This window comes from Bombus flavifrons, chromosome 13 (assembly GCF_040668555.2).
Source record: "Bombus flavifrons isolate JBK064 chromosome 13, iyBomFlav1_principal, whole genome shotgun sequence".
Classification (NCBI taxonomy): Eukaryota; Metazoa; Arthropoda; class Insecta; order Hymenoptera; family Apidae; genus Bombus; species Bombus flavifrons.
Genome location: NC_138454.1, coordinates 5,881,242 through 5,907,939, shown reverse-complemented (window position 1 = coordinate 5,907,939; position 26,698 = coordinate 5,881,242). Strand labels below are relative to the sequence as shown.

The 26,698-nt window shown below is 34.2% G+C and overlaps 4 protein-coding genes across 7 annotated transcripts; 3 read left to right on the top strand and 1 right to left on the bottom strand.

The window, feature by feature from the left end:
• Positions 1 to 12: 12 nt before the first annotated feature.
• Klp31E (kinesin-like protein 31E) lies at positions 13 to 10,604 on the top strand. 2 transcript variants are annotated; one of them, XM_069125817.1, is made up of 16 exons: positions 13 to 351; positions 1,594 to 1,978; positions 2,119 to 2,565; positions 2,643 to 2,751; positions 2,842 to 3,045; positions 3,150 to 3,451; positions 3,556 to 3,799; positions 4,515 to 5,416; positions 5,481 to 5,827; positions 5,902 to 6,090; positions 6,163 to 6,282; positions 7,361 to 7,529; positions 7,588 to 7,693; positions 7,799 to 8,353; positions 8,443 to 8,710; positions 9,739 to 10,604. In XM_069125817.1, exons 1-16 carry the CDS (start codon positions 317 to 319, stop codon positions 9,815 to 9,817), a joined length of 4,461 nt encoding a protein of 1,486 aa, XP_068981918.1. In that variant the 5' UTR covers positions 13 to 316; the 3' UTR covers positions 9,818 to 10,604. The 2 variants fall into 2 exon arrangements, with proteins under 2 accessions (XP_068981918.1, XP_068981919.1); XM_069125818.1 differs by having other exon boundaries at positions 8,920 to 10,604.
• On the bottom strand, positions 10,240 to 12,747 carry PSR (bifunctional arginine demethylase and lysyl-hydroxylase PSR). The gene is made up of 6 exons (XM_069125851.1): positions 12,380 to 12,747; positions 11,705 to 11,910; positions 11,352 to 11,634; positions 10,854 to 11,209; positions 10,530 to 10,762; positions 10,240 to 10,402 (listed from the first exon to the last, which is right to left on the bottom strand). Exons 1-6 carry the CDS (start codon positions 12,450 to 12,452, stop codon positions 10,375 to 10,377), a joined length of 1,179 nt encoding a protein of 392 aa, XP_068981952.1. The 5' UTR covers positions 12,453 to 12,747; the 3' UTR covers positions 10,240 to 10,374.
• A 669-nt stretch (positions 12,748 to 13,416) lies between these two features.
• On the top strand, positions 13,417 to 23,317 carry gpp (DOT1 like histone lysine methyltransferase grappa). 3 transcript variants are annotated; one of them, XR_011174835.1, is made up of 12 exons: positions 13,419 to 13,886; positions 14,788 to 14,967; positions 15,041 to 15,367; positions 15,459 to 15,726; positions 15,798 to 16,473; positions 16,557 to 17,028; positions 17,135 to 17,758; positions 17,820 to 18,247; positions 18,332 to 18,565; positions 18,649 to 18,899; positions 19,461 to 19,609; positions 20,458 to 20,598. XR_011174835.1 is itself a non-coding variant. In XM_069125822.1 (11 exons), the coding sequence occupies exons 1-11, from the start codon at positions 13,809 to 13,811 to the stop codon at positions 20,916 to 20,918; spliced, it is 3,969 nt and encodes a 1,322-aa protein (XP_068981923.1). In that variant the 5' UTR covers positions 13,417 to 13,808; the 3' UTR covers positions 20,919 to 23,317. The 3 variants fall into 3 exon arrangements, 2 of the variants coding, with proteins under 2 accessions (XP_068981923.1, XP_068981922.1); XM_069125822.1 differs by lacking the exon at positions 19,461 to 19,609 and having other exon boundaries at positions 13,417 to 13,886; positions 18,679 to 18,899; positions 20,458 to 23,317; XM_069125821.1 differs by lacking the exon at positions 19,461 to 19,609 and having other exon boundaries at positions 20,458 to 23,317.
• A 200-nt stretch (positions 23,318 to 23,517) lies between these two features.
• stl (ADAMTS metallopeptidase stall) lies at positions 23,518 to 26,615 on the top strand. The gene is made up of 4 exons (XM_069125865.1): positions 23,518 to 23,841; positions 24,104 to 24,313; positions 24,382 to 25,160; positions 25,305 to 26,615. Exons 1-4 carry the CDS (start codon positions 23,692 to 23,694, stop codon positions 26,482 to 26,484), a joined length of 2,319 nt encoding a protein of 772 aa, XP_068981966.1. The 5' UTR covers positions 23,518 to 23,691; the 3' UTR covers positions 26,485 to 26,615.
• The last annotated feature ends 83 nt before the right edge of the window (positions 26,616 to 26,698 follow it).

Sequence of the window (26,698 nt, the reverse complement as noted above, 5' to 3'; positions counted from 1 at the left end):
CGTATGATTTCAATCCAAGATCTGTACAGTCCTTGGGTCGACGCGACTAGCGTAGAGATTTTTCTTTCGTTATGAGAAATGTTTGAGTGGATTTCACAATTGTCTGTGCGCGCGTCCACGACGAAAAATGCGGAATTTTCACGGTCGCCGCATCTAATAACGCGTGCGCATTCAGTATATCTGTATATCGAAAAATTATAGCCCCGTCGCCTAATAGTTTCGGCCTAATCGCACCAATTTCTCGTTGATTTCTCCAGTGAGATTTTGTTCTTTCTGCTTTCATATCCTAAAGAGTTGCACAATATTCAATATCGAGATGTCTGATGATACGAGTGTACGCGTTGCCGTACGGTAAGTCCAGGTTTTCTATTAAAACATCAATTCATCAAATTGTTTTTGTGCAAGACACTCTGTCAAGTAGGCTACATTGTCGCAAACTAAGCTACTAAAACGACATACGCGGTGACAGCTTATATCACCGATGTGATACAGTTAATAATAACTGTAAGATTCGCGGGAGGTATTATTCGAATTCAAAACGTAAAAATTTTGCTGTAAAAAATGCTGTACTTTTCCAATGTTTCCGTAATTTACGCGTATTGTCATTATATATTCTTTCCCGGTGTATCTTATCTATTACTATAGATATGTATTTTTTCTTTCACTTGGGATCCATTGTTACGAATCCAATGATTAGAAATGCGAAAGGCATTGATTCCTGTTACACTTTCACGATTTTAGAAAATTCCTCTATTTAGACCGTTTCAACATGATTACAGATTTCTCCGAATATCCTTACTAAACAGTTACACGAATTAACTATCGACATATTCATATGTTTCTTAATATCCTTAATTTTTTATTCATTTTTTTAAAATTATTTATTTTATTAACAAACACATAACGATATGTAAATGCGATATTTGTCATTAATATTTTTCGTTTTTATCTTCCAAATCTCCCTGTTATTTTTCGATGAAGTTATTTTATAATTGAAATGTCGTCAGCATTCTTTTTTACGCAGTACTGCATTGCGTACTTTAATCGCATAATATCTCCTTTTAAAGAATTGGATGCGTAGGTCGTAGGCTTTATTACCGGTTGTATACCGAACGACGAACATGCATCTCGATTTCTGATGAATGAATTTTTTCTCCCCCACCATATTTTCTTCGTTTCTTCATAATTTATTCAATTTCCAATTGTTTATATTAGTCATTCCCACATTTAACCATCTGGTCTTTTCCTTATTTGAGTATTTTCAAATTGTTCTTTAGCTGCATTCTTTATGCATTTTGTTGTATATATTTCTTCTTACCATCGCGCGGGATTTTTATTACAGTAACAGCTGATGCGTTGTGTACGATGATGTTGATTATAACACATTAAATGTGACTACAACGTAATAAATTATATATGAATACGAATACGAATTGATTAAACGTAATTTATGTATGAAAAATAAAAATCATTTGTACTTTTTCTTTTTCATATTCATTGTTTATATTCGTATTTAATCTTTAATATTTAATTTTCTTCTATCGAAATATTAAGAAATGTCGGTAATTCATAATTTATTGTTATTAATCACAGAATAAGGCCTCAAGTAGCACGTGAAGTAATTGACATGTGTAGAATTTGTACACAAGTACCTCCAGGAGAACCCCAAGTCTTTCTTGGACCAGACAAGGCCTTTACATATGATTATGTTTTTGATACTGGTGTTGGACAAAGCACAATTCATGAAACATGTGTTGCACGTTTGGTAGAAGGTGCATTAGATGGATATAATGCAACAGTTCTTGCATATGGTCAAACTGGGTCTGGTAAAACATATACTATGGGTACTGGATTTGATGTGGAAGTAGGTGAAGCTGTAGTTGGAATTATTCCAAGAGCTATTAGACACCTGTTCAATGGTATTGCGGAAAAACAACAGCAGGCTAGAGAACGTGCACAAATGCCTCCGGAATTTAAGGTTTGCAAAGAAAATTTGTATACAATTCTAAATCCATGTTACTTCACTGAAATAAATTATTCTACTTATGAGTGAAATTTAATATTTCATAAGATAAAATGTTTCTTCTATATAAATTGTTTTTTTATGTGTTATAATAGGTTACTGCACAATTTTTGGAATTGTATAATGAGGACTTGAAAGATTTACTAGGACCTGGTGGTCCTAGGGGTGGTGCTCGTATTCATGAAGATCCCTCAGGCAATATTCATTTAGCTGGAGTGGAACCACGAATTGTTACTAGTCCAGAGGAAGCATTAGAGTATTTAAGATTAGGAGCATTGTCACGTACAACTGGATCTACCCAAATGAATACCCAGTCATCAAGATCACATGCAATATTTACACTATATATAAAGCAGCAAAGATACGTAAAAGTTGAAGATCCAGATGCTGATGTTGATACAAGTGGCTCTGAACCTGCTGGTGAATTTGAAACTTTAACTGCAAAATTTCATTTTGTAGATTTAGCTGGATCAGAAAGGCTAAAAAGAACTGGTGCTACTGGAGATAGAGCAAAAGAAGGGATTTCTATAAATTGTGGATTGGTAATGTATTGATAATTTTATAGGAGAACTACACAATATTATAATTATCATCAGAACAATTATTTTTTGCATTATAGTTGGCTTTAGGTAATGTAATTTCTGCACTTGGCGATAAGACAAAAAGAGCTTTACATGTACCATACAGAGATTCAAAGCTAACAAGGCTGCTTCAAGATTCACTAGGAGGTAATAGAATCATAAATATATTTATAAAATACATACTTTTATTCTAATTGTATTAATTTATCAATAAATATTTATGTACAATGGTTGTAGGTAACAGTCAAACTGTTATGATAGCCTGTGTATCACCAAGTGATAGAGATTTTATGGAAACTTTAAGTACTCTGAAGTATGCAAACAGAGCAAGGAACATAAAGAATAAAGTTACAATTAATCAAGATAAGAGTTCAAGAACAATTGCTTCTCTTAGAAGAGAAATACAGCAGCTTCAATTAGAATTAATGGAATATAGGCAAGGTAAATGTATAAAATATTATATGGATATGGAGAATTGGTTTTTATAACATATCAAATTTATTATGAAAAGTTAAAATTTTAATTTGTTATTTATTTTTTATTAGGAAAAAGAGTTGTTGGTGAAGATGGTATAAACGATGCTTGGCATGAAAATCAAATGTTGAACAGTGAATTACAGAGTCTTCGTACTAGAGTAAAAGCCCTTTCAGAAACAGTTGAAGCATTGACAGCAAAGAATGTTCTTCTGCAGGCAGAAAAAGATACTGGTCAATGGTTGTCATCAACAGGTGAAAATCCTGAAGTGACGAGTTTAATACAAGGATATTTGCAAGAAATAGAAGAACTAAGAGCTCGTCTTTTAGAAGCAGAAGCTATGTATCAGCAATTGAAGAAACGTCAAATACAGGTATAATAGCACATACATAGTTGTAAGGCATATAGTAATAGCAGATACATATGTTATTGTCCTATGTAGCAATTGATTTTCGAATGGTGTTTCAATCCACACAGGTTAATGCCGCCAACCCCTATGGTGATTCTGGATACATATTTCATAGTGACTCTACATCAGTATTAAATGATGCTAAGAAAGAACTACAAAAAGAAATTGAAACATTAACTGCATTAAAGGAACAGCATGGACATACTTCCAATATTGCTGGGAAAACAGGAGATGAAACAGAAGGTGATGATACAGAAGCAGGGCAGGATTCTGTAAGCGAAGATGATTCAGATGATGATTCCGATAGAAAAGGTATATATATATGTCGGAGATGTAGGGATGGCGGGCCTTTCTTTTGGAATTTTGGGAAGATTCCCAATACTTTCGGTTAAACTGTTTGTTTAAGCTGTTCAATATAGTATTATAACAGTGGACTTGAGGTTGAGGTGACACTGCCGGTCACCGAACGTAGCCACGGTCTCGGGATGAACGTAGAAGTACTAATGTTGAGGGACACACGTTGTATTAACAAGTCCCGAGGCGGGAGCAATAACGGCTCTACGCGAGCCTAGTAACGGTGCCTGGAATTTTGTTGATAACCCTGATCAATATGCAATTGACAAGTGTGATCGTGTCAGTCTTCTATTTGTATGATCACCTTGGAGAGTTGATACACAACGTCAAACGATTAGTCTAAAAGATACCGAACGTCATAGCTAACGTCATTTCAAGAATAGCTTATAACTAAATGTTCAAATAGTTGTCCCATTGACCGTGGATTCGTTAAACCCGAGAACATTGTTTATTTAAGAGTGACGTTATACAGTTAAACCTTGTTTAATCAACTCCTGTACATATTACTGTAAATATAAACCTTTGAACAACTATAATGGCTAGTCCTAATGAAGAAACACAAGGCGCCCCAAGAACCAGCACCAACCCAACAAACCCGATTAACCCGACATATATTATAATTATATGTATAATTTAGATAATATATAATTATATATAATATAATGTTTTGTAGAAGAAGACGAAGAAGAAGCAGCTATGGGTCGTGAATTGGAAGCTTTAACGTCAGATATTGATGTAAAACAACGACTAATACAAGAACTTGAACTTTCTCAACGACGTTTACAAACTATGAAGCAACATTACGAAGATAAACTTGCTCAATTACAAGCTCGAATCAGAAATACCCAAGAAGAAAGAGATAAGGTGTTGCAATCATTACAACAACAACCAATACCACCGACAGAAAAGGTGAAAAAATTACGCGATGAATATGAAAAGAAACTTTCTGCTATGCAAAAAGAAGTACGACTTTTGCAATCTGCAAAGAAGGAACATGCGAGGCTACTTAAGAGTCAATCTCAGAATGAAAACAGGTTAAGAGGGCTTCGAAATGAACTGGCAGAGATGAAGCGAGCAAAAGTAAAACTTCTGAATAAAATGCGCGAAGAAGCACAGAGACATAAAGAAAATGAGTTGAGACGTAATAGAGAAATAGCACAATTGCGTAAGGAAAGTAGGAAGAATGCAAATACGATTCGAACGCTTGAGGCAGATAAAAGAATGAAAGAAGTAGTTCTTAGACGCAAACAAGAAGAAGTTTCAGCGTTAAGAAAACGAGACAGAGGTCTAAGCCAAAAGGCTGCCGGTAGAGCACCGCCTAAACCAATTAACCCAAAAGCATTAAAACAAAGGTGGCAAACATTTGAAAGAACCATTGCTAAGCAAGCATTGGCTAAGCAGGCAGCTGCAGAAACGGAGAGAGAAATGGAAAGACTTCTTCAAGAACGAGAAGAACTAGGTAGAGAACTTGAAAAGCTTCAAAAGCACAGAAATGTTATAGAAAGTTCGAGAGGTGACACAATCGACATAGATGAAGAAATTGATAATGTGAGAAGTAAAATTAGCTATCTACAGGTAACTTTCTTTTCTTATATTAGCCAAGTTAATGTTGCTTTGTTCTTCAAGTTATTCTTTACAGGATAGTATCTCTGAATGTCAACGTGATATGATGGAAATGGGAGATGGTGAAGGCGAAGGGGAACCTGGTGTTGAAGCTCTTATATCAACGATTCAGTCGGTAGATGAGGCTCAATATTTATTACAAAGAATGCTAGCTTTTACTGTCGAGCAAAGTTGCGTGGCTGCACAAAAGCAGCTTGAAGTCCGAGACATGGAATCAAGACTAAATCAAGTTGCGCAAGAAAGTGATGTGCAACATCAATTATTGGAGCACGTGTTGCGAGACAGAGATCTTTTATCGCTTACGAATAATCATAGTACTATGAATTATAGTCCACCTAGTTCTAGGAGTTCATCACCAGATAAGTAAGTCATACACTATTTTTTTAATACCTCTTAGCAATATCTATTAGTAATATTTATTTAATTTGAAATATTAGTGAAAATTACACTCAAGTTATTGTTGGAGAGGAAAAACAACGTAACAATAAAGTACGCAGAAGGACTACACAACCTCAAGAGCTCCTTTATGGAGTTCAAGCTAATCCAGATAATTTAAAGACAGAAGAACAAAATCAAAGTCATAATCATCCACTTACGAGGGTGCCTAGTGCACCTGGTAGTTTAAAGTAAGTACAGTTATTCTCCAATAACTTAATCATGTAATGTGAAATATAAAATGAACATTTTTCTTTCATAAGAGGATTGGTTTTAACCAGAAGTCATGGTAGCATAAGTGGTGGATCCCCGACTCTAAGTCGACGTGATAGTACATCGCCAAGGCCGCTGCGACGACCGCTTCATCCTGGTGGAGGCTCCATGTGAGTGATAATCCTGCAGCACGTCCTAATTTTTATATTCTTTGTATATCTTTGTCTTGACGCCTTGTTTCATGCACTACTGGTTAATTTTTTTTCTTAAAAAGATCTGTATCATTCTCGACAAGTGCATTTATTAATATTTTCATCATGAGATTTTAATTTTGTTTGAACTATAGCCAGAAAAGGTGTACCAATGACATAATTTCTTTTGTTATAAACACAAGAAAGTAGGTATTAAGGGAATTGACTTTATTAAAAATTATTTCTTTTGATTCTATATTTTGTCTTTTTTCACATTTTGTTTGCGTTAATAATTTACAAAATAAGATTACTAACATACAAATTGTTGCATTAGGCAAGAAGATACAATTTGTACAAAATTTTATATCTCATACGAAATGCATTTGAAAATTCGTTAGTTTTCGGGAAATTTGGTAATAATAACATTTTATTTATTGTTCTTACTACAGGTACCTTATTAAGATTGTTTTAATGCCAAACAATTTATTCAATGTATTATATACATTTCTATCTCTCTCTAATATAAATATGTATAAATGTCGCAAAATTTTCTATTTGTATAAAACACATTGTTTCGCAAAAGAATCATGAATTTGTATATATGTAAGCAGCTATTTTGTATACATGACAATTAATAAATAAAAGCACAAACACTTAAGGTACACTGTTCTATGGAAATACTTTTAAAAAGCCCCTTGGTGGATCATTCTTTTTTTTATTTTTTGTTTAAATTTCTTTAAACATTTTCTGTAATGAATCATGATGTGCATTAATTACAGTTTTCTCATAAATTAACCATTTATTATTATAGTTTTTATTTTCCAAATATCAATGTGTAGTATTTTCTTATACTGTAATATATTTAATGTTATACAGATTAATATATTTATAATTCAGCAACACTGTTACTAATTATAATAAAATCAATTTACAATTATATCTTATAATAATGCACTTGCATGATCCATATTGTATTGAGCCAATATAGCTTACCTCGGATTAAAATTGACAAGATTTCCGGCTAACTAACACGCTAACATAACAAACCCTCAACTAGGGAACAAGTAGCACATACAGATGTGTCATCACCTCCTGGATCTCCGACTACATACCGACGGTTCAATAGTCGAGAAGAAAACGTTTTCTCTAGACTAACTGCAAGTAGACAACCAACATCTACAGATCCACAACCTATGAAAGGAATTATTTCTCAATATCAAGGCAAGGTAAATACAGTATGAATGCTGTATTCTATTAGTTGTACATGATATATATTTTTTTCAGACACAGCCACGAGCTGTTTTGCAATGCACTCACGTTGCCGAAGGACATAGCAAAGCAGTACTGACTATATGTGTAACTTCTGATTTGCTTTTCAGTGGTTCAAAAGGTATCAGACGTAAAACAAATATTTAACATCTTTAAAAGTATCCTACATTTCTCTCTCTTTCTCTCTTAATACTCTTTATACATTAACTATGTATAAAATTTTTAGATCGAACTGTCAAAGTATGGGATTTAGGGACAGGAATTGAGAATCTCACATTAAGTGGTCATCCGAACAACGTCGTAGCGGTGAAATATTCACCAGTGCATAATTTATTATTCAGTGTTTCTTCAGCATATGTAAAAGTTTGGGATTTGCGTACAGGAAACAGCTGTGTGAAAACTTTATTTTCATCTGGTCAAGCTCAAAGTGGACCACTCGCATTATCAACTCCATCTAGGGTGCTTCAAGTTCCTGTTGGTGAAACAACCATCAATGATTTAGTGCTCAGTATAGATGAGCAAGAATTATATACCGCGTCTAGCGATAAAGTCAGAGTATGGGATCTCCGTAAATTAACACACACTGGAAGATTAAGTACACCACATACGGCAGCAGTAATGTGTTTAGCTGTCGCAGATGATGGAAGGGTGATAACAGGTAGCAAAGATCATCTGATATCTCTTGTTGAACCAAATGCATCCGGGCAATCGGTTAGTCTGGCACCTCCACATTATGATGGTGTTCAATGTTTGACAACTTACGAATCGACATTGTTTTCTGGCAAGTATTTTTAAAATCAGGTTTCTAACATTATTATCACCTTTAATACATTAGAGATATTTTTAAAATTTATAATGAACTTTTTTTAGGATCAAGGGATATGTGTATTAAACGATGGGATTTGAGCAGAATGGAACTAGTTCAATCACTAAATAATGCTCACAAAGATTGGATCTTGGGTTTGTGTATGATTAATAATGGATCTATAATGATATCTGGATGCAGAGGGGGTGTGTTAAAAGCCTGGTCTGTACCAAAGGATCAAGCAGAATGTACTCCAATAGGAGAAGTTCGAGCACACGGTACTGCTATCAATGCTGTAACAACTAATCAGCAACACGTTTTTACTGCAAGCAAGTAAGTATGCATTTTTGTATTGTTGTTCATACTAAACTGACCCGAAGCATATTGGAAATATAAGCTGCAATAACATAAAAATTTTACATTATTCTAAATTAACTTTGAGGACTTGATTAGATAAATTATTTTAAGTTGAAATATTTGCTCGGGTTCAGTACTTGACATAACTTTCTTGAACGGAATAACATCTAAAATGTTGATTGCAGCTCTGGAGAGGTGAAGCTGTGGCGTATTCCCGATTCCTCATTATCCATGTCTATTTCCACTGTTTCCCTTTAACTTATTTTTCTATTTTGCTGCATAATATTCCTTTGCATTTATAATTTGTTGATGTGGTAATGCGCATGCTTGTCCACTCAGCTGTTTTATAAAAGTGTGTGGACATGTTTATCATAAATACATACCATGAATTTTATTTGATAAAATTTTAACTTTTCAGCTGGTAAATATTTATAAAAAAACAGACAACAGTTCGTTTGCTTACACATCTACATACTTGTTTATTATAGTTCCGAAATTATTATTCCATACAATGAAAAGATAAATTATAAAATAATAGTAACTTTAATTTTCTGCCTCAAACGCTTTGACATGTAATTACCATCGAATGTAATGAAAATCGGAAATGCGCTTTAAATTTCTGTAAAATTATTTATTGATATTACATGGTAGATTAGTTATTAAACATGAAAGAATAACTTAATGATATTTCTTTAAAATTTCATATTTCTTTTACTGATCAATTCTCATTCGTTTCTATCAAAGCTGTGTGTATTGCTTTTTAAAAGTATTTATGCAAGTTTTTAGCAAAAATTTGTCATTAATAGTGTGGTTGCAGTTATGAATGTATTCTGTGTAAAACATTTGTTTGATTGAATGAAGTTGTAGTAGAAAATAATACTTGTCATAATCATTGACTTGTATAATTTAACGAATATGAAAATTTAATTTAATTTCTTGTATTACTTTGCTTCTATGTTATTTACACTCCAATATGGTGCATGCAATATGATGTCAACGTGAAGTGATGCAACAGTGAGGCTGTGGAGCTACTATAAGAGAGATGCAAGAACTTTCCAGAGAAGCAACTCATTGAAAAGCTAATACATGCACTCATTGGAAATGTTGTATTTATTTTGTAATTATATTTTTTTATTTATTTGTTAATTTGTATTAATTTATAACACAATGGATAATTAATTCGAGGATTTGTAATGATAATGCACCTGACTATTGCCTGCTGATGTGTTAATTTCAATATTTTATGTTTGAGATCATATATGTATGATGTGTTTGACACTTTAAATATTTTATAACAAGTTTTGCGTGTACTGCCTTAATGGATATAAGCATTTAACACATGTATAAAATTTATAAATGTAATTTTTAAATAACAAAACGATTCTATAGTATATGGAAATATGAAGTCCAAAGATGTATTATTAAAAAAATTGATTCAGCAAAACTTAAGTGCATTATCGTGGATTAAGTATAGTATTTAAACAAATTTATTTAATAAGAACAAATTTGGTATTATCTAGCATTTATTTTATTATGAACATGAAGGTCGTAATAATTATAATATTTATTCTTAGTACAAACAATTGTTGGTTAATACTGTACAGTCTGAGGTCTCTGTAGGTCCCATATGCTTGATATTGTCAGGGTTGGCTATTATTTAGTTTTCTTCTAAAAATTTAAAAACAGTATTATGTCTTATTATACTTATAATTACAAAAAATAAATGGACTAATAATAATATTAAATGTGGTTTTCTTTCAGTCCGAAAACTACATATAATAAAACAAGTTCCTACCTTTTTTTCTTTTTATGCGTTGTCAATGATTCTTGACCACTGTCATCTGCACTGTCTTCTGATTGACTACTACTACTAGTACTTGAAGAACTACTTGAAGAACCACTAGAAGAATCACTGGCAACACCTGTATCTTCTTTTACATCTATAGTTTCAGCTAATGCTGCTAATTCTGGTTCTTTATCCCTGAGTACTTTTAACCATTTACGTGATAATTTTGGTCTCCCCCGTACCTATAGCAAAATTATTAAAACATACGTATATTATTATACAGCATGTATATTATTTTATTGTGAATTCATTGTTTTATACATAAATTCTTACTGTTTTATGCCACACTACTGGAAAATTCGTACGGGAACAAAAATTTTGAGTAACTGCTATAGTTTCATCAAGATTTAAAACAACATGCCACCAACCGCCAGGAACAAAAACAGTTTCACCAGGATTTTGTAAAATCTCTATTGGCAAACAATCTTGTGGCCAGGTAGGCAATTTTGTACGTGGATAAATAACAGAAAACCATGTAATAGCTTCATCTCTTTGTTTACCACCCTCAGCCGCAGATACCTTAAGAAGTTCTCGCGGAGTATGTGTAGGAAATAAACACCACCTTTTATGCCCAGAAATCAGTGCATTCCAGGCACTTGTTCCTAATGGATCTATGTGTATGCCTGTACCTGTATTCACATTACTTATTCATAACGTAGTCTAAAATAATTGTTTAGATAAAGCAGTTATTTATATAGATATATCTTTTAAAGCAGGTAATATCATTACTGTAATTTTTTATGATTTTATGAAAGTAATTAAAATACTTACCAGACCTAGCAGGTCCCATAACAAACCAACGATATGGCGGTCTTCTATGCTCTCCAGCATATTGAAACAAATCATCACGGAAATATTTAGGAATAACATAATCCTCTAGTAATTTTTTTCGTCTAGGATGTTCACCAAAGGAACTATCAAAGATATACAAAGGTGAATCATCTTCATTATTAAGCATATAGCGTACATAATATTTCATTTTCATTTTTACACTATATCCTTCATTGTCTTCACCACATTTAAACTTTTGATTTCTGTATTTTTTTACTAATCTCTGCATTTTAATGGAAAATTATTAGTCATAGATAATAATATATTTTGTAATTAATTTAAAAAACATGTACCTCTATAGTCCATTTATACTGGGCTTTCCAACCATTTTGAACACCTTGTATTATCACAGGTTTGTAAGGTTTCTCATATTTTTCTATAAATTCTTCTGTAGATACTTTAGATTCATCAATACGATCCACATTATCAATGAAATTCCAAAACGATTCGAATTTTTTACTATAGCCATGTTGGATCCAAGCAGCCTTATCACCAAGTTCTAGAAGAAACATTTAACTATTGTAAAGAAAAGAATAGGAACGATTTTTGAAAGAATGAAACGTTTGAATAATATAAAAATAATAAAATATATTATGTAAACAATGAAGGTTTATTAAGATTTGTATATATTACTGACACTATATAATTTATTATATTTAATGTTTATACAGCAATTTAAACGGTAAACTATTTACGTATAAGTGCATTATATTATATTATTATCGCAATACTTTCAGGAAATTTGGAGTTACATCATCCAAGGTCGGCAAAGATAGTTCGGTCTTGTATCACATATCCAAATTCTGTTTATAACGACGAGCGTCACAAGAAGACAAACGGTGTCTCAATTACTTCTAGTCATACTAGCAATATAAAATAATTCGTCAAGAATAATTGTCTGTTAAAAGTAATTTACGCCCATATCACGTCAACGTATAGGTTATAAAATTAGGTTATGACATGTTTACCTGGTCTAGCTTTCCTTTTAACCTCTTTGATCCTTTTTTTCGCACGGTGATCTAATTTCAATTCGTCCGACATGGCTACACGTTTATTGTGTTACCTAATTAACCTAGTTTTAATATATTTACAATTTACAATCAAAAAATATGTGCAACACGTCATTCAGTGGTAACTGTACTTTTTAGTTCGCATAAACTCCGTAAGGTGAATCAAAACATCGGTAGATATTTTCACAAGTATATGGAACATTTAGTACAACTTTCTTGTTAATATTTTACTAAGTATATGTTCTTTTTATTTTGATCTCATGTTACACAATTTTTTCAAATGTACATACGACGTCCAGTACATCTTTGACTTTACTACACAACATGATGACCTTAAATAGCAGAACTAAAGTTCTGTACATCATCTACAGAGGCGCTGATTCTTGTGTGAACTGCCTACGTGACAAATACCATGTTCTATCAATAGGTCATTCCGTAAATGTAATTGCGCTTCTAGAAGTATCGATATCGTAACTTTCGCTCTCATATATACGTAACCATGTATATAGATTATCCTCTTATTTAAAACGAAACATTATTATATATACTAAAAGGAATAACGGTCCTAAACATTATATGTATATCACATCCCAAACTTTATTCAGTAAACTGAATTTTTCTAATCGTCAATTCGTTATTAACTCCTTATATTATAGCATACATATATAATATAAAAAACAATCTGCTCTGGTGGTCTGATTAATTTCATCAACAGACAAAAACTCATCTCTACTGAGTTTATTTCCTTGCAAATGTAAAATGAACAAAGTGACATTGAAAAAAAATGTGAAATAATAACAACACAACAAGAAAGTTGTATCCGCGGTCGAAAGTTCAACGGTTCCAGAGGCGCATGCGCAGTAAAGTAAGTTAGCGCGGAACACCCGGATGTGCTGCCGCACGAGCACGATACGGTAGAAGGAAGAGACATGACGCCATGTTTTGATGTCGTCATCCCCCCCCAAACCGCTGTTTCTCGAGTAGCACAATAGTCTGTCAGTGTTTTTCTGTTGTGCGCCTCGTGTTCCGTGTTCCTTTCGGTGGCCGTTTTGGCGTGCTCCATTTCGTTCTCCCCATCGTCGCGTCGAATGTTGGATGCTTGCCTTTCGGGCTAACGATTGTCCTCGTGGATTGACGGTCGCTGGAGGTGGCCCTTCGTGTCTTTTCATGTCCGGCGATGTAACCGCGGAGCGGGGGGATCCGCGAGCGTCGTCTACGTGGTGGTAGTGTCCTAGTGCGGGGAGGACGAGCGACCACGATCCTCCACCGAACGGTTAATCCAAGTGGTTACGTCACACACGATCCTGAGCTGGGCTTTCGAAAGAAACGACTTACTAAAGAAGTGGAAGGCGACGACGACGGGGACGAGGACGACGGGCCTGCTAAAATGGAGCTGCGCCTGCACTCGCCAGCCGGAGCAGAACCGATCGTCTATCAATGGCCCCTCACCTCGGGATCCGGATCTGTGAGTAGTGGACCTTCCTAATTACGTATTTGTGATTGTTCTATCTCTGGGAAATACTACGTGATATTGTTGGAAATACATAAAATGCTGGTACGTGACCTGTCTTTTATCCCTCACTCTCACAGCTGATCGTATATGTACCGCACGACGCGATTTTTTCCCACCTTTATTTCATCTCGTTGTCACGTTTATTTTACTCTGTCGGAAAGTTTTTTTAATTATCGAATTCTCTACATCGTCTAATTATTTGTAATTATTTGTTATTATATATGAGGTTCTTAATTGTTCACTGTATACTCTGTGTACGTATGTATGTAGAGAAAAAAATGATTCTTTGGTTTTTCCAAACAAAATAGTTTCCTTTAAATTCCTTGTATAAATTATTTATTGTAGGTTAATCGTTTCTTTATTGTAAATAAAGATAATAATGAAATATGGATATTGTCATAAATTATAAGTTATCTGTGTTAAATTACAAATGTAGTAATATAATTTTGATGTTATAATGATTATTTTATTGACTTTAATTTGTAAAGACATTTATTTGTTTAAATACATTTAAAAACATTTGTATTAGAGTCATAAATCAAAGGATACTAATTTATGACAGTAGGAAATCTCAAATAGGAGGTCATCCTTATTGCAGGCTATAAATCTTCATTAGTATATAACATATCCTCTATTTCCTGTACATTCTTTTGTATATGGTTTTATAAAATATATTTAGGGTATAAATTCTAAAGTTGGAAAATATTGACAGATAAAAAATATTTTTATATTTATGTTTAAGTTACTGAATAAGTTTATTAAAAAAGGAAAATATGAAACAGAATTTTACATAATGTTTATGAAAATTATATATTTGAGAGAGAATCAAATGGATTTTATTAATTAATTATAGGATCGTCATGATGGTGCACTTGATGTTGTTGAAACAATGAGATGGGTTTGTGAGGATTTGCCAGATCTAAAGCTACCATTAGAAAATAACATTTTATGTGATTATGACACAAGAGATTATGAAAGTATGAAAAATTTATGTGACAAATTTAATAGAGCAATTGATAGTTTAGTTCAACTGGTAAGTAAAATAATTAGTTATATTTAATTAAATCCATAATTTATTTATAATAATTGTGCATAATTTGACATAGGAGAAAGGCACTAGTTTACCATCTCAAAGATTGAATAAAAGACCTAGTCGAGGTTTACTTAGGCATATACTTCAGCAAACATATAATCAAGCAGTAGTAGAACCAGACAAATTAAATCAGTATGAGCCATTTTCACCAGAAGTGTATGGAGAAACTAGTTATGAGCTTGTGTGTCAAATGATTGATCAAATTGATGTAACAGAAGATGATGTATTTGTTGACTTGGGATCTGGAGTTGGGCAAGTGGTTCTTCAAATGGCTGCAGCAACTTTATGCAAAATTTGTATTGGAGTTGAAAGAGCTGATGTACCATCAAGATATGCACAGGTACATTACTTCTTTAAGATATTTTGGAGACGGTACTGTTGAATTAATAATTAATATTATCTGTACAAGTCTTATTTTTGTCAAATATTAGAGTATGGAAGTAAACTTTCGTAAATGGTTGAATTGGTATGGGAAAAGATGCGGTGAATATCGTTTGGTAAAAGGCGATTTTTTAGCTGATGAACATCGTGAAAGCATTACTGGAGCTACGATAGTATTTGTTAATAATTTTGCATTCGGTCCAACGGTGGATCATCAACTGAAAGAACGATTTGCTGATTTACGGGATGGAGCACGAATCGTATCGTCAAAATCATTTTGCCCCCTGAACTTTCGCATAACGGATAGAAATCTCAGTGGTAATGTATCATATTTTTATAAAAGACGCAATATACGTGCTGCGTCACAAACATATCTTTTTTATTTACAGATATTGGTACAATAATGCATGTATCAGAGATGTCACCACTAAAGGGTTCTGTCTCGTGGACTGGTAAACCGGTGTCTTATTATTTACATGTAATTGACCGTACTAAGTTAGAACGTTATTTCCACCGCTTAAAAAATAACAAACAAGGTGGCGACGAAAATTCTGATTCTGTGATAAATAACACTGCCAACAATAATAATAAGGTTACAAATAGAGGTGAGAGAGGTGATAGAGCTAAACGGGATCTTTCGAGGCAGTTAGAAAGCCCGAATCATTCGGAGCAACAAGGAACGAATAGCGATTCTGATGCAGATGAGAATAACATTAAAAATCGTCGGCAATCAAATAAGATCCGTAGAAAACTAAATAGAAAATCAAATGGTATAAGACCCCCAGCTAGAGGGAGACAGAGGGGAAGAGGTGTGAAGAAATCAAAGCCCAAGAAAGCAATTAATATTTCTGGTTTGGACTTATTGCATAGTCAAACATTACTGAGTACATCTCCACAAGCTTTGGGAAAGAAACCACCGCCCGCGCCCGGTTGCGTGGATCAACAGCTGTCTTCATTATCACTTTCATTACAGTCGCATTCCACCTCTGTGCATGAAGAACTTAGTATACCACCTGCTCCGTCCGCCACTCCGTACGCATTACAAATACTTTTGGACTTGTACAGGTATCTTTGCTTTCTGTAAAATATACATATATGTATGCTGTTTGTATACGTATTTTTTTATACAAATACATTTTCGTACGCAGGGACCAATTTATGCTCATGTTAGAATCAATGAGAACTCCTTCGTACAGAGTGTCAGTCAATACAGATATTGCAAAAGAAAGAGAAAGAAATTCAAAGTTACAATCGAGAGCGGCGCAATTAGAAAAACAAATAAAGGTATTAATTGATGATAGTGTAGCACTTTTAAAAGCAAGAATGACCGAGTTAGGTATAAATGCGACATCGCCTGGAGATTTACTTGCAAAGGCTAAGGAGATAGTTCTTAGACACAAACAGTTGCAAGCTAAAGCAAGTAAGCTACAGGCCCAGGTTGCATCTATGGAAAATGAACAATCGAGATTAACTGCGCTTAGACATCAAGAATTACAAGAAAAGTATAGTAGTCTCACAAATACGAATGGCATATCAAATCCATCACAACCACTTACTCAGGATTACATATTGAAAGAAATTTCTGCGACTTTGTCTCAACGTAAAAGATTACATTGTCAGGTTGGTAGAATATTCTTATTATCATTTTTATTATTAAAAAATATACTATACAATTAAATACAAACAAATGTTTAAATACATAAATTGAGTTCTAATAAATTTACAGGTATCCAAATTGGAACATGAACTAAATGTTCTGGAAAGAGCAAGTAATGAAAAACAAGTTGCTGCAATAGCTCAGCAACAAAGAGAGGCACTAGGTTCTAAACACTCGCAAAGTCAACATCATCATCAGCAGCAAAATGGAAAGAGCGGATCGTCACGAAAAAATAGAGAAGGACGTTCTAGATCACAAGAATGGCCTGATGTTCCTGATATTGGGAAAATACAGGAAAATAATCCAGAAATATTGGCGCAAAAGATCTTGGAAACCGGCAGACAAATAGAAGCTGGCCGAATATTAAACAGACAAAATACTAGTACCAGTACTAATTCTAGAACCAGACTGCCACAAGCATCTCTCAGTTTTTCTACTACTTCACCATCCATTTCATCCTCACAATCGCAAATAAATAATAAGGAGACAACAAATAGAACTCAGGAACCTCCTAGGGTTGCAAATTTCGAAGATAGATTAAAGAGTATCATTACGAGTGTTTTAAATGAAGATCAGCAAAATAGAAATAAGCAACAACAAATGCAACTACAGGTGCAATTACAAAATCAGACTGAGCAAGATAGAAAACGTATTGCATTGCCACAAAATGTTTCTACTCCTGATTATACACAGGTAATATTATAATAATTTTATCTTAATTATTTTATGTAATATGTAAACCATTTTTCTATAGGTTTCACCTGCGAAGTTAGCACTTCGTCGTCACCTCTCTCAAGAACGTCTTTCTTCTCATTTAACACCATCCGATAGGCCAACAATCGACTCGAGGCAATCGAGTCATGATAATCGTATTGTAACAGGAGGAAATGGATTGCTCGGCACTAGAACAATCGGTGATTTAGTCAGTGGAGAAATAGAGAGAACGCTAGAAATATCCAACCAATCTATAATAAATGCTGCTGTTGATATGAGCGCAATTGTAAGGCCCGAAAATGTATACTCTCCTATCAGTAGACCAGCTAGTGCAGAAGGTGATGCTGGCTTATCAACTCTGGCGCACGTAGCAAGTTACGCTCCAACTTCTTCTGCCATTTCAACATGTACTCCTACCACTACTTCAAGATCATCTGTGTTATTTACTCCAGTAACACAACCACAAAGGTATTATATTATACGCTTATCTAGCAGTAATTGTGTTCTTATAAATTAGAAGTTCCATTTTATAATTCATTTTTCCTTATTTAGATACACACCAGTCCAGTTACCTCGTGCAGATATCAAACCTTATCATGAATCGTATTTCTCTGACAATCCTTCTCAGTCACTCACACAGGCCCATCCGCCACCATCATTACATACATCACAGGCAACATCAAACGGCGAGCTTTTGCCAGTAGAAGGATTAGCTGCATCTTTACATGCTCGTATTTTAAATAATCACAACACAAAAACCGAGCCAATACTGACTACAAATAGAAGGTATTAGAATTTTATTTAGTTTTCCTTTCCCTTTCTTTTGTGTTAGGAAAAGTGATTTGACCCATATATTTCTGTTGTAATAGATTTCAACCATATCCTCGATATGCAACCAGTAGCAACAATAATGGCAGTACAACAACAAATGGTATGGTGACAGCCATTTGTCAATCACAACCTTCGATGTCACTAAAAACGGAGGCAGTGGTATCATCAGTAAGCACAAGCGGAGCGCCATTGAGTCCTCTTGTGGAACCACATTCTAATACGTCCACGCCGCTAGTCGATGAGCCCCAAATGACAACGCAGAGACAACGAAACGGTATTGGCGATGACGGTGAGGAGAACGTTCTATATTTCAATTTTACTCCTTCTATTATGCATTCTATCAAAATATTAGACTAGGAAATGCTTTGGAATGTATATATCTAAGTTTTAAAATATGCTTTTCACACTGGCTGTAAGAAAAAATATGAGTATATTTGAAATTTTGAAATATTTCTGAATACTAAAGACTAATTTTTACAATGTGATCACAGCAATATAAAATAGCAATACAAGTTATCAATCCAGCAACAGAATGGAAAAAAATATCTTGAAATTAATGCAAATATTTCGCTTTTACATTCCACAATTAGCATTTTGACTTTACTGTACACAAAGTGTATTTGCTCTACTCATCAATACTCTAAATCTTTACTATACAGAACCTATACTCTAAACACCTTGCTTTATCTTTCTTAAGATACTATCGTATTAATTTCTGCTACGCACCTTTTATTAGTTTTTTTATGCACTAATGGTTTACAATCATTGTCTATGGTTTCCCTTATCTTATGGAGCTGGTACTTGATCTTTATTTATATTTATTTTTGTTGTTGTTTGCTGTATTTGTTAGATGCACTGTAGCTGTTTGTTGGTTAGATCTGTCTGTCACATACTCAATCTCACTCACAACCCTTGAAGCTTGTTTTATTAGAGATTGAGACACATTCAGAGGGAGAAATCAAAAAGTACGGCTGCCTGTGGGTTGGTTCGTGGTTGCTGGTGAGTTATCCCACAGGAGTTGTCCAAAATTCCTTTTTTATATTAGTGTTATTACAGCCATTCGATAAAATGCAGATTTAGATTTTTAGCTTTCTTATATATTTTTTATATTATATAAATATTAGACATGTTATCTATATAATATAATAAATTTTCCATGAAAATAAGCCAGACTCAAGAAATTTTTTGATGAAAACAATAATAAAGGTTATTTCACAATTTACAGCCTACTTATGCATAACAAGGAACTTAAGAACAAATGGAGCATGTTAGATTTATATAAAAATACTGTATCTTTAGTTGATGGGTTTTTGTAATTTTTGGTGCATGCTTTTCTGCATGATAGCATAATATATAAAATGCGATTAATGTAGTGTTTCTTTCATTGAGTAGTTATATGCGTTGTACAAGAAAAGATGAAGTGGATTTTACAAGGTACTGTACATGATAAATATCGCACATATTTTTTATTTGCATAACAAAAATAAAACAAATGACATTTACTAATTACATGATGAACATTTACATCGTAGCATTTATCTTTATTGACAACTATATTTCAAGCAGTACTGCTTCTTATACACTATCTTTAAAATAATATTTACTATCTTCATACACAATACAGATAATATACTATTTTACCAATAAAATCATTTTATTACACAATAATTATGATTTAACACGTATGTGCATAGTGCATATAATTAATGACAAAGTAACAATTACAATTATACAAATATACTTTACTGTACGATTATTGAAAAGGGTTATTGGCTTATTTTTATGAAAATACGTTGTACCGTCTTAGAGCGTGTAAGCAGTGTATCTAAGTGGAGTTCATTTTGCAGACGGAGAAGCGGATTGGCAAGATCGTATCAGTTCTGGATTTGATAGATTGGTTGCATTCGCGTCGACGGAGTTGGACAAACGAAGAAGATCTACAGAGGGAGTAAATACAAGTCCTGACAGTGGTTTAGGATCGGACAGCACGGTGACGGGACCTCCACCGGTGATTCCGTCGCCAGATGAAGCACTGGGACCTCCACGTACACCTTCACCGACCAGTCCTCGCCCACCGAATCCCTCCAACAGTAGTAGTACGAGCAGTAATAGCAGTAGTAGCAGTAGCACATCTTCGGTGCCTCTAAAATATCAACGTCATCCAGATCCGGAACGACATCATTTTAAGAAAAAGTTTTTTCATAGAGATTGGAACAACTCTGGGAGTACCAGTAAGTTTCGTCCTAAAGGCAAGGATTGGGATTGGAATCATTCAGGACAATGGCCTTCGAATAACGAACAATCTTAATCAATTTTTTATACAGCGTGTCTTCATAAGCTAGTATGTTAAGCTTTTTAACGGGTTGTACCTTATGGTTTGATTGACAGAAATAAGTTGAATGCAAGTCTATATTTCTTTATTTATAGATGCAATAAAACTCCATTTATCGAACACCATCTTTGCAACGAAGCTTTAGTTAGCGATTCTATGTATCCGAATTTTATTTACGTTCTATTTATCCATGAGTATGAAATCATATTATTTGAATGAAATCGTAGGTAGTAGGAAGAGTCAGTGAATAACATAACTGCAGTTGAACTGAACTGTTTGTTTCTACGTGGATTCAGATAAATAGAGTTTTATTCGTGTATTATTTCATTTCATAGTAGAAATATTATTTTCTGCTTTCCTTTTTGTTCTTCGTAATGTAGCGTTTAAGACAATTCTAAATTATTTTGGAACATACATGTATATTGTTGCAGTATAAGACACTTTTTGTGATTCAGTTCGAAGTGGTACTTGTATTCGACTTAAAAATTTTTCTTCTTTAATTATTTTTTTCCTTTGGATTAAAGAATAAGAAATGACTCAGTGAAGTGAGATGTTCTATAATTTGCCTTTTATATGTTTCATCCAAATATTTATTTATTTAACGAAGACCTTGATCACAAGGCTAAAAGTACTATGACATTTTTTCGGAATGCTACATTTCGATAGTAAAATCTATTTAATATTTAACTGTATACTCACGCGTATATTAAAACGTGAAGTACCGAAGAACGTCAAAGACGCTGTTATACATTACTCACTGATAAGCATTTGAAGTTAATATTAACTACTACATTTTTTGATGAAAGAAAAAAAACAATTTAGAAGATAATCATTGTCGATTTGATATATGGACATACGGTGAGAATGTGTTTGCCTTCATAAAATATATGCTAATACCATAGAGATTATATTCCGTAAAAAAAAAAGAAAAGGAAAAGTTAAACAATTTGTAAATGGATTCGTCTATAATTATGGTATGTGACTATCACATATAAAATGTAGTAAGTTAAAGAAAAGTGCTGTGTAAAAAATCTACCATATATTATGGGCGTCGTAGCTAACGTAACTAGCTCACAAAAAGGGAAGAAAAGAAGCTACCAAAACCTATGTGTGTTCGTAGCAAATATTCGCTGCATATTTTATACGCAGCTCTGTATCCCCCAATTGTTTCCGGAGGATGCAGTTATCGAAGTGTTCACTGTTGCTCATAAACGAATATGACGACAGACAGCGAAGAATAGTCATTTCACTAACCGCAAGTTAAATCTAACTCATCTTTCATTTTTGTTTTTATTTCTTTTTTTGGCACTAATTTAGCCACTGATTTTTAAGATTGTGCAAAATAATCCAAAGAACGACCTCTCCACGAGAGTTTAAATAAAGAAATTTTCCCAGCAGAGTTTGATCAGACTTGAAATAATCTCGCTGGTGAATACGAGATTCGATGTGTAAATAAAATGCGACGTACCTTTTAAAAAATACGCGCATCTACATTGTATAAAAGATTTTTTAGTCATTGTGTCGTAAATATAGCAGAAAGTTTGTAAAAACGAGAGAAAGGAACAACCGAGTAACTGTCAACAATTGAAATGTAAGAAAAACGAAAACAAAAGGGAGTTTAGAAGAAAATCGACCACTCCTCGTACATGATTGTAATTAGTTATCAAATTATTTAATAATCCTCTTATACATTAGTACGATATAATTAAATAACGATGTAGGCACCTGCCAAGTTTAGCATGTTATATACACTGCCGAAAAACTTCTTTAATTTTATTATTGATCATTATTATTATTTATTGTTTCTATTGAAATATTTTAATACTAAGGTTTTTGTAACAAGCATATTTTCTCTTTCATTCCTACCTTCCATTTGCGTGATTTATCACTGCAGTAATAAAAGAAGAACAACAAAACGAAACTTAAGGAATGGTGATAAAATGAAAATAATACCGATGTTGTATTGTTACCATTTTGTTGAGGTAATAAGAGAGAAAAACAGTATAGAATGGTAAATGCATTTTTAAGCGTATATCAATGGGGGTAAAAGAAATTTATTACGATGTTGCCTGATTATGTTAATTGTTATCTATGCAATAATACACACTTTTGTTGTAAACGAAAGGACACGTTAGTAGGTTTGTTAGGGTAATTCGTTGATTTGCTGCGTGAGCGAACAATGGTTGAAATATACATATATACACAAGAAATGATCATAACACGATTTTATAGAACCGAGAAACAGATGTAAACAGTATCTGTAGATATAATGCAACAAAGTACAAAGTTCTACCTGAACAGATTATATTTCATACAGTATCTGTTTTGTACATCGAGTAACCAATGCATTGAAATATACCACATTTTTATCTTAATTTATTAAATCTTTAATCGTTCCATTGACAATGCTATTATCACGTTCATTAAAAAAAAAAAGAAGCTGTATATTCTGTACTATCATTTAATGTATACATGTAAGTTATATAGAAAACGGTATTTACGACAAAAAAAAGTTATCAACTTCCTATGAATTCCGTTTCCTATGCACCTCGATGAACATTCACGTAGAACTCCTACATTATTATTACATAATTCATTCAAATCTCAGTGTCAATGACATTGGCAATACAGGTGCCAGCATGCATCTCGTATTGTATATATATCATGCTTTTGCAAAAGATAAATGATATACGGGTTTCGCAACCCATGCACTCACACGCGTATATAAGAACAAGTTTGTCGCTCTTCTATGTACTTGAACTTGAATTTTATAACGTGCACCATGGCCTTCGTATTAGAAACTGTTCTACTGCTTTTATTCCGATTAGCTTACGCTCGAAACATGCAGGACATTGAAATTGTTTTATTACCATTATGGAATGCGGAAGATAGCGCAGAGGTAGTTATCTATTGCAACATCTTTATTTTTATATACGTATATAATTTACAAAATTTGCACGTTCACTGTATGCGCATTGGATTAAAGTCAACACTTGCCTTTTTGTAATTTGCATGCGATACGCAAATTAAAAAACGCGACATTTTCAAAATAAGTTTTATAGTAAAATAATTTTATTGATATAGTTTATTAAATTAATAATATTCCTTCTATAAAGCTAACATCATTGTGCGTTATAAGTTACTTCATCGGTAAATTACAGATGCCTCTAAGCTTCAAAGCGTTCGATCAATCGGTTGAACTAATGTTACACAGAAACGATAAAATCACAGCACCTCAATTTAAAATTTGGAAGCACAGCGATACAGATATCATGGAAGAGTTAGAGCTTAGTAAACCAATCTCGTGTCATTACCTTCATCGAGATGGTATTAGTTCCGCGGCAGTGAGTCTTTGTGGAGAGCATGGTGTGGTCAGTATTGAAATTCCGAAACATTAGAAAGAAAGACATTTCGTAAAACAAGCGCTTTTTTATCACAGCATGGTCTCATTTTTCTAAAGAACACCACATTAGAGATTACACCGCTTCAGAGTCAGGATATCTCATTTTTCCATGATCATTACATACGACGACGTTCAGAAATGTTGGGAGAGCCTCATATCGTCAGAAGAACTTACAGTTCTTTCACGTTTTTCGAAGATGATTCAGATTATTCTACTCAGCTTCATAATTATTTAACAGATGGAAATGAGATCAGAGAACCACTTGAAAATGTCAACAGAAATAACATAAACGATGCTTTGACATTAGAATTGGCATTGTTCTTTGACGAGACTGGCTACAATATCTTTTCACCATTTTTTGATAAAAACGATGAGAAGATCATCGACATGCTATTAGCTTACATAAACGGTGTACAGGCAATTTATCATCATCCGAGTTTAGGAATTGCAATCGATATTTCCCTCGTTAGATTGGAGATTATGCAAAAACAGCCACGTGTTCTACCGCATCACGATGGCGAACGAGGAAAATTATTGGATTCTTTTTGCAATTACGCGATGAAGGAGAATCCGGAGGATGAATTTCATCCTGATCATTGGGACATGGGTTTGTACGTTTCTGGTTTGGATTTCTATGTTGTGGAGGCTGGGCAAAAAAATAGTGCCACTATGGGTCTGGCAGTAGTAGGTGGATTGTGCATCAAACAATATTCTTGCGTTATTGCTGAGTTAGGCGTGACGAATCAATTTGGAAAACCATTTCCATCGGCAGGGTTCACGTCTGTTTATATAGCAGCTCATGAAATCGGACATAAGTAAGTTCATTCGTTCTCTTAGTCTAGTTCTCTTCTCTAATTTTTAAAATCTCTTAACACGAACGAACTTAAACGACATTTTCCTACAAAAATGTTAAGAAGAAATATCTGGATAACATTGATTAATGATTCTCTCCTAAAAAGTTTAGGGATGCATCACGATTCGACTGGAAACACGTGTCCAAAGGATGGCTACATAATGTCTCCTAGTAGAGGTATCAATGGCGAGACCGCTTGGTCAGAATGCAGTCGCGATGTGGTTCAAAATCTTCCATATACGAAACCCTGTCTGAAAGACAGGCCAACTTCACCTATAAGCAGTCGATTGGATCACAGCAAGTTCTTCAATCTACCAGGCAGAGAATGGACCGCTAAAAGACAATGTGAAGTGCTGCTCCGCGATAAAGACGCTACTGTAGCCACGTTGTATAAAGTCTGCGAGTCGTTACAATGTAAGACTCCGCATAGAAACGGATACTATTTCGCTGGACCTGCTCTAGATGGAACTTACTGTGCACCAGGCAAAGAGTGCCGCGGTGGTGAATGTAAAAACGCCCTACAAATGTACCCCGATTTTATTCAACAGGGAGGATGGAGTGAATGGAAAACAGGGCCCTGTAAAAGTGGATGCTTGATGAAATCGACCGGCGCTCAAACTAGACGACGATACTGCGACAGGCCAATGCCAAAGAACACAGAAACCGGTTGCCAAGGATTGCACTATGACGTAGTTCTTTGCAAAGACGATAATCTATGCAAGAAGAAGCGCAAGAGCATGAGCGAGTTCGCGGCACTGAGGTGCGGAGAGTTCAGCGAAAGATTGCCAGAATTGGATGCGAAGGGTGGCGGGCTACAAGCGCCGCACGAACGCGAAAGGCCATGGATGGCCTGCGCTATATTCTGTCGGCGAAAAGACATAGCATCTTATTACACGCCGCGCGTGGAATTAAACGACCTTGGCCTTGACCCATACTTTCCAGATGGGACATGGTGTCATGTCGAGGAGGGACAAAATTATTTTTGTCGCCAGCACCACTGTCTACCAGAGAGTATTCGTTCCGATAAAACGCTGCAAAATGATCGGCAGAGGAACGACGACATTGAGTTCGGCCCTCAAAATGCACACGCCGGAAGGCTTCGTCTTGACAATCAGGTGATTAAGTATTTGAGCCTGGGCCCCGACGGGTTGCCCCTCTTGACTTCCTTGTCGTACGGTATTGGGTTTCCGCCAGACGAGGATGAGTGGATCGATAAAGATTACGTAGAACTGATGAAACCAACGGAGGAAACTTCCTTTGAGTCATCGTATCGGATAAGAGAATAACAGAAATAATTTTCTAATGGATTTTTCATTTTGTCTAACTCTTTTATTTATTTTTGTTAAGTATTTTTTATTGATTTTAGTACCTTCATCTAATTTTGATAAATTATAGTTATTGAAGTATTTCTTTATCATGTCAATCTTTAACATAGGTAATTGATAAGATAACGATATCAAGTCTAATTACTGATTGATGTAAAAAAGATCGATAAAAAAG